General features: G+C 41.5%; 1 protein-coding gene across 1 annotated transcript; it reads right to left on the bottom strand.

The window, feature by feature from the left end:
- Positions 1–3,792: 3,792 nt before the first annotated feature.
- Positions 3,793–4,266, bottom strand: LOC146621242 (polyubiquitin-like). Its single transcript, XM_085368247.1, has one exon. It carries the CDS (start codon positions 4,264–4,266, stop codon positions 3,793–3,795), a length of 474 nt encoding a protein of 157 aa, XP_085224373.1.
- Between the last annotated feature and the right edge of the window lie 4,298 nt (positions 4,267–8,564).

Genomic DNA, 8,564 nt, shown 5'->3' with positions numbered 1-8,564 from the left:
ATGGGAGACGTTAAACAGATAGTGGGATGATCCTAGTGTTTCACTGGGATGCTCTCTCCACATTGCAATGTGTTTATTAAACCCACTTCATATCAAGCTCACTGGGTGTGTTGCAGGTTATTGTTAAAATTTCCATAACAAAACACAACACAGACCGGAACCACAGAAGCAATGTGTACATGCAGGTGGCAAACACAAGTTTTTGAAGTATTTGTACAACACATGCCTCTGCAACAGCTTCAGTGTTTCCTAGAATTGATTCGGAAACAATAACAAAGCTATTATCTATATGTTATGACAGTCAAATTTCCCCCAAATAGTCTTGGTTGAGGTCGAGTGACTGTGAAAGGTATATGATCACAACATTTTCATAATGAACTATTCAGTGACCCATCTTCAAATATTTAGTCACAGGACAAACATAATCTCTCATAGCATCTTTGTCATGATTTTACAACTCTTTGACCTTTGACAAGTGGACCCTAGCATGGCAGCAAAGTGCAACAATATCTCTTCGTGTACGGGTCAAGAGTTCAGGGTATGCATTTAATTTCTTGCATGTCTGTAAATGACTAGTACAATGGTATGAATAATCCTTCACATTTTACCAGTATAAAAGTAAAACAATTACATCGTCTCATCGGGGCAACCTAAAAGACTCCTTTTATGGCTAGTCTTTGCACATCATAATAACACAGAAGAGAAGAAAGCAATTCATTCTCGATTGCTGTTAATTCCAGGGGATTTTCCAACCGGTTTTGGTTATTGCATGTGCACTGATAATGCTTACTGTCCTGTCATTGTAAGCCAGTCAAAATACATAAATAACACATTGTGATCATGCTGAAGACCACAGACAGCAGTCCAGGCGTCCCGCACTTAGACTGACTCGAGCCAGTCTAAGTGTGGGACATTGTCTTAAAAAGTGGGACAAGGAATAGAAATGCTGTACAAACCCACATAAAGAGGGGCATCTGGTCACCTGGGTAGGCCTATAATAGATGTATTGGAGTCAAAACCACTGAAGGATTTTAAAAATAATTCTGTGCTGAACTGGGAAACAAAGAAGTGACTTCAGTAATCAAAGAAGTGACTTCAGTAATGGCAACAATAGTTATTCATTTGTGTTTTAAAGGTAATACTGTTGGTTATGTGTGCGGGCACACACATCACACTGTGGACTCTGTGGAGAACAAATTGCGTTAGATACCACGAAATACGTTTAAAATTCGTTGGCATGCCGAGCAAAGAGCCCTTTAAAGTGAAATGCTGTTTATTTGCCATCTGACGATATCATGTGGAGTTGCGTCCTGCCACCTGTAGGGGCGCTGTTTTGGAAACCCCCATATGCGTCATATGCTCGTCAAATGATCGTTTGGAGGTTGATCAAAACAACCCCTTGATACCTGACCAAACAGGTTTATCCACTAAGTGGGGGATGAACAGCTGGGAAACAGCTGCTGACAGGATTACCAGGAAAAAATCGGTCTAATTTTAGTTGACTGTACTTTTTTAGTTTTAGACATGATTTACAGGGAAACAAAACAGAAAGGGCAGAACAGAGATGGGTGCACTGTGATAAGGAATTGTCATGATGACCAACAATGCGGTAACGAAATGATCCTCGGTAGAAATAAGGGTCTCAAAGTGTGCTAAGAAAAAAAAAAAGGGTGGGAATGGATGTTTGTATCTGTGTGTGCCTGTATGTCTGTGTCTATATGTCAGGTTGGGTGTCAGACGCCACCTCTCTGGGGACATCTCAGGCCCTCCAAGGTTTGGAGGCCTATCTCCCCCTACCACCACTTCCCCTGCCAGTGGCGGACTCCCTCAGACATCGGTGCGTTGGTGGTTCTTTGTGTCCGGGGGTGGGCGTCCAGGTACACACCGGCTCACTCCTTGGCGGCCGCTTATCGGGGCCTGGAGCCTGGGGCTCGCTCGGGCCACTTCGGAGGTGGGGTGCCCCCGGCCTCTTGGCCTGGGGCTCGGTCACTCAGGCACGGCTGGCTGCCGGCGGAGCTCACGGGCGCGTCACTGCAACCCCCCCTGGCTTCTGCTCCACGGCTGCTGAGTGAGCCCTCATCTGGGACTCTCCTCAGCTCTTTCTGGGACAGTGGCACGGCTGCCCCTCTGTTGGTCTTCCTTGGTCTCTTGTGTTCTGGGGGCCTCTGGATGTCTGGAGTTTTGATCTCCTCCATACCTGCTTCATGCCCTGGAGGACGGGGCTGTGGCCCCCCCACACCCTCTAGCAGATCATTACATGAAGGAACCTTTAAAAAAAAAAAAACAAGCGCGTCCATGCTCACAGGTGTACACACGGGTGATCACACCCACAAACTACACCCTTTTTGGCTCCTACCTCAAAGCACACTGTGTTCTGTTGATCTTATGTGCTGCACAATAATGTTTAATATTTAGTATTTACTGTCATATTCCCATATATCATTGTGATGTTGTTTATTCTATTACTCTTGTTCTCTTCTGCTTGTTTTCTTTTTTCTTTCTCAGCAGGTGACCCAGGTGATTGATATATGCATTTTTTTTCTTTTTTTCTTTTTTTTTTCTGCTCATTCTGTTGGTTTTTGTTTTTTGCCCTTCTCCCCCGTCCCTCTTCTCAGCTGTTTCTCTTTCCCTCTTTCTTTCTCCCCTTCTTTCCTCCAGTCAAGTCTGTCCCGTATTCAGTAAGCAAAAATAAAATAAACAATAAAAGGTGAATCAAATGGACCATTACGGCAAGGCTGGGATGGTCAATTTGGTAAAGTAAATCCGTTGGGCATCTTTCTTTGCCTTTAGACGACAATTCTGATGGCAAAAGAGCCAAACGGGACAGGCACAAACCCCCCCCCCCCCCCCCCCAAAAAAAAAACACCTTACCATTGCATCACCACCACTCTCAACCCTTCACACTAGACGGGTTGGAGCCATGCTTTCATATTTATGCCAATCCTGACTTTACCGGCTGAATATCACAGCAGACATCGAGATTCAGACCAGTTGTCCAATAAAAACTCCAGTGTTGCTGAGCCTGTGTGAACTATGATCAGGTTCCTGTTCTCAGCTGACAGGACTGACACCTCCTGCACCTCGGCTGCATACCACCTAACAGCAACAAACGTAGATCACCTTTCTTCCCCATTCTGATGTTCGGTTTCAACTTCAGCAGGCGTTACTGGCCCTACCTACATATTTAAATGCACCTATATGCAGCTTGTGATCGGAAGTTCAGATATTTTTGTTTACAAGCAGCTGAACAGATGCACCTAGTAAATTGGATAGTCAGTCTTTATCTTCCTGTTTCTCTCTCTGTTGCCTGTCAACAATAAAAAATAAAAGACTAAAGCAACTACAAAAAAAAAAATAAATAAATAAATAAAAATGCTGCTATAACATTTTAAATACTTGACTGGAATTATATATATTTTAAAATTTATCTAATAAAATACATTAGTTTATATGACTGAGAGTCTCATAAACTTTAAGAATGACAGTCCCCCTTCCTCCCTTCTTGAGCTGTCACGGACACAGGAAATGCAAAGAGAGAAAAACTTCTATTGGAAACTTTATTCTCTGTAATCAGTGCAGGTAACATGTATTTGTCATGACAGAGTCCATAAAATGCTGATTTGTATGAATTACAGTTGTTCGTTGTGCCAAATGAAAACACAGATTTGCTAACTTGTTACACAACACATAATGAGAACAGTGAATAAAAAAATAAATACAAGATTAGTCAAACTTATTAAGATTCTATAGTATACATTTTTTTTCTGGTGTATGAATCATGTTAAAGTGTCCTCAGCCTCCTCTCAGACGGAAAAACATGTAGATGGTGCTGTGGTTTCTGACGTTGTAGTCCTCCAGTTTGCCACCCTGCATCTCCCGGCCTTCATGAATGAGCCTCTGCTGGCTCGCTGGCACCCTCTCTCTCCCCTCGACTCTGTTCTTGAAGTTGCTCACAGTCTCGTCGAGCCTGATGTCATAGGTGCTGGAGTGTCCCTTTTCATTTCTGAGGAACACCTGGATGGGAGCAGGCGGAGGAGGCTCGGTGACCAGCAGGGACACCTGGGAGCCGTGCTGTAAGCCGTAGTAGCTGATGGGTTTGGAGTCATCGTTGAGAGGGGTCTTCTGGCCGTTTATGAAAACCAGTTTCTGCGTCTGAGGGTTGACTTCCAGTTTCTTGTAGATTTTTATTTTCAGAGAGCCAACTGTGTCCTCTGGGTTCACGGTCAGAGTGTGGGACTCACCCAGCATGTTAATAGTTATATCCATGTTGGTTGTAGTCTGAAAGAATTCAAAATAGTCCATTAGAAAACACACACACTGGGGAAAAATGACTTTTCAGTTCTTTATCAGCTTCCTACCTTGTGATGACGTTTTCACTTCAAGTCTTCAAACGTGGAAACGTAAATGATGCTCGAGCAGCAGCTAAGTTGAAGGGCTCAGCCTTTATATACACTCTGCCTCAGCTGATCCACACCCTCACACTCACCTAAGGTTCGTTTTCCCTCTCTGCCATAACAACTTTCAGTTTCTATTGTCTAAGCATGACTTGGCTCTAATGCTGTAATTAAAAAGCCTTTCCTTCACAAAATCTAGACTTAAGAAAAATGCCTGGCCTGTGGAGTCAGTCTAAGTGCGGGACATTGTCTCAAAAAGTGGGACAAGGAATAGAAATGCTGTACAAACCCACATAAAGAGGGGCATCTGGTCACCTGGGTAGGCCTATAATAGATGTATTGGGGGTCAAAACCACTGAAGGATTTTAAAAATAATTCTGTGCTGAACTGGGAAACAAAGAAGTGACTTCAGTAATCAAAGAAGTGACTTCAGTAATGGCAACAATAGTTATTCATTTGTGTTTTAAAGGTAATACTGTTGGTTATGTGTGCGGGCACACACATCACACTGTGGACTCTGTGGAGAACAAATTGCGTTAGATACCACGAAATACGTTTAAAATTCGTTGGCATGCCAAGCAAAGAGCCCTTTAAAGTGAAATGCTGTTTATTTGCCATCTGACGATATCATGTGGAGTTGCGTCCTGCCACCTGTAGGGGCGCTGTTTTGGAAACCCCCATATGCGTCATATGCTCGTCAAATGATCGTTTGGAGGTTGATCAAAACAACCCCTTGATACCTGACCAAACAGGTTTATCTACTAAGTGGGGGATGAACAGCTGGGAAACAGCTGCTGACAGGATTACCAGGCAGAAATCAGTCTAATTTTAGTTGACTGTACTTTTTTAGACATGATTTACAGGGAAACAAAACAGAAAGGGTAGAACAGAGATGGGTGCACTGTGATAAGGGATTGTCATGGTGACCAACAATGCGGTGACGAAATGATCCTCGGTAGAAATGAGGGTCTCAAAGTGAAAAAAAACCCTTACCATTACATCACCACCACTCTCAACCCTTCACACTAGACGGGTTGGAGCCATGCTTTCATATTTATGCCAATCCTGACTTTACCGGCTGAATATCACAGCAGACATCGAGATTCAGACCAGTTGTCCAATAAAAACTCCAGTGTTGCTGAGCCTGTGTGAACTATGATCAGGTTCCTGTTCTCAGCTGACAGGACTGACACCTCCTGCACCTCGGCTGCATACCACCTAACAGCAACAAACGTAGATCACCTTTCTTCCCCATTCTGATGTTCGGTTTCAACTTCAGCAGGCGTTACTGGCCCTACCTACATATTTAAATGCACCTATATGCAGCTTGTGATCGGAAGTTCAGATATTTTTGTTTATAAGCAGCTGAACAGATGTACCTAGTAAATTGGATGGTCAGTCTTTATCTTCCTGTTTCTCTCTCTGTTGCCTGTCAACAATAAAAAATAAAAGACTAAAGCAACTACAAAAAAATGCTGCTATAACATTTTAAATATGGAATTATATATATTTCAAATCTGACGAAATCGCGTGGAGTTGCGTCCTGCCACCTGTAGGGGCGCTGTTTTGGAAACCCCCATATGCGTCATATGCTCGTCAAATGATCGTTTGGAGGTTGATCAAAACAACCCCTTGACACCTGACCAAACAGGTTTATCCACTAAGTCTGAGGGTCGACTGCCAGTTTCTCGTAGATTTTTATTTTCAGAGATTCAACTGTGTCCTGTGGGTTCACCCTCAGGTTAAGGAACTCACCCACCATAGTGATAGTTATATTCATTTTGACTGTCTGAAAGAATTAAAAAATAGTTCTTTAAATTACACCCGAAAAAAAGAGTTTTCTGTTATTTCTCGCAGGCTCGCCCAGCTTCCTACCTTGGGATGGCTTATCGAGGCAAAACAAACGTCGGAAATCTTTAGGTAAACAATGATGCTCACACAACAGCTGATCAGCGCCCGCCCACTCACTTAAGATTCGTTTTTGAACTCTGATGTAATAACTTTCGGTTTCTAGTGTCCAAACATCACGCAGTGCTATGGTGCTTTTGGTATTTTGATCAGAGACTATCCTTCTTTATAAACAAAACAAAACAAAACACGTGTTTACGACCAACCTACAAAGGGCGTGTTAGGTTAAGAAATATGGAAATCCCGATTTTTTTTTCAGATCTCTCTTTTGGTAACTCGGAATCAAATAAAGAATGATTCTGTTTAATTTTGAACACAAAGATATGCAAACTATTTATGAACATTTCCTTTTCGCTTTATTCTACTGGATGTGTTGCGGATCATTTCAATACTGGAGAAAACTTCTGACTGTATATGTGCACTGAGACACACACACACACACACACACACACACACACACACACACACACACACACACACACACACACTGTGAAAATAAAACTGATTTGAGTCTACTTTTGATACAGACAGTTGTAACTGACCTCGGGTCAGCGGGAAGCTTGTTCCAATGACCACAGTAATGTCAGCACCCTCAGGACTCTTAATGGTGAATTCCCTTTCAGTAATGTGTATGTAAGGACTGGCTGCTGCATTCTGAACATGCTGAAGTCTTCCTACTCAGGATTTGGATAGTCTTGCCAATTCATTGGATTAAATTCTTTTATAAATGCAAATGTTAACTAGCTACTGCTAACAATACTCCAGTGTCAAACCACACTTCTGCAGCAGTGTAATATAAAGAGCCTTAGATATTAGCAATTTATTGCTGATGTAGCTCCTTTGAATTAAGGAGATTGGCATCAGCCACAATGTTTCATTTTCACTTATTAATTTATTGTTTCACAATGTTTGCTGCCAGTGATATATGCAGGAACAGACATCACATATATGATATAGTAGAGTCTGTGGGGGACTAAATTATGTAAAATTCCTACATTGTATTGATGTCACACCAGAAATGTTCTTTTTAAGATCTGAATTACATGGAAACACAACAGAATGGTCAGAACAGAAGATTGGTACTGTGGTCATAAAGGGATGGACATGGACAGCAACAGTAATTAGTTAATCTGTGGTGACTAAATGATGCAGTAATAAGGGTCTCAAAGTGTGCTAAGAAAATATCTCCCACTAAACTAGCAGTAACAGCTTGAACTGTTCATACAAGGAAACACTGATCCATGTTGTTATATCATTAACACCAAATTCTGACTCTGCTATCTGAATGTTGCAGCAGAAATAGAGACTCAGCCTTCCATTGTCTAATTTTAGTGAACATGTGTGAATTATAGCCTCAGTGTCCTGTTTTTCACAGACATGATTGATACCCGGTGTGGTCTTCTGCTGCTGTAGTCCTTCTGGCTCGATGAGCTGTGTGTTCATAGTTCTTCTGCATTAGATATTTGAATTAATGAACAGCTGAACAGTAGCCCAGTGAGTGTTTGTATCGCTCTCTCACTCACTTAAATCACTTTTCTTCCACATTCTAATGCTCACTTTGAACTTCGGGAAGCCACCTTGACCAGATCTACAAGGTTTAAATGTAGATATTCAGTTCAATTCCATCTAATTGCTGCCGTGTGCTTAGCTGGTTCGTTATGAGCAATAATGCGCAGTCGAGTGGTGTACCTAATAATGTGGCCACTGAATATATTTCTCTTTCTCACACTCTGTAGCCTACCAGTGACTAAACACCAAATACTCTAAAATATTCAGCTTATGGTGATTTTTCAGAAAGTAAGAAGAGAATAGTTTTGCTCACATTTTTTGAAATCCTCCAAGATAAATCTTCAGGAAACATTTCGTATATAAATGTATCTAACTGTAATAAAAGCCAGATAACTGAGATAATACAACAGACTTATGTTTATTGTAAATCTGCTTAATCTGATCAATGATTTTCACATACAGAAACTATTGTGATTAACACTTAAACAGTGGACTGGAACCATTACATCCTGCTGTTGTAACACTTGGAATACTCGACTTGGAAATTAAATATTAGATATTTTCTCTCTCTCTCTCTCTATGGCCTACCGATTACTAAATATCAAATGTCCAAATACTCTAAAATATTCAGTTTACGGAAATATTTTAGTATGTAACTTCTTGTTAAATTAAATTTTAAGACAAATCTTCAGGAAACAGCTTAATCTGACTACTATTGTGATTAACACTTAAACAGTGGACTGGAAACATTAC

Source organism: Diplotaxodon limnothrissa, linkage group LG12 (assembly GCF_057381915.1).
Source record: "Diplotaxodon limnothrissa isolate DT_005_m linkage group LG12, D_limnothrissa_male_GT1.1, whole genome shotgun sequence".
NCBI lineage: Eukaryota > Metazoa > Chordata > Actinopteri > Cichliformes > Cichlidae > Diplotaxodon > Diplotaxodon limnothrissa.
Note: the sequence above shows the minus strand (reverse complement) of the source record. Positions and strands in the feature narration are given on the sequence as shown.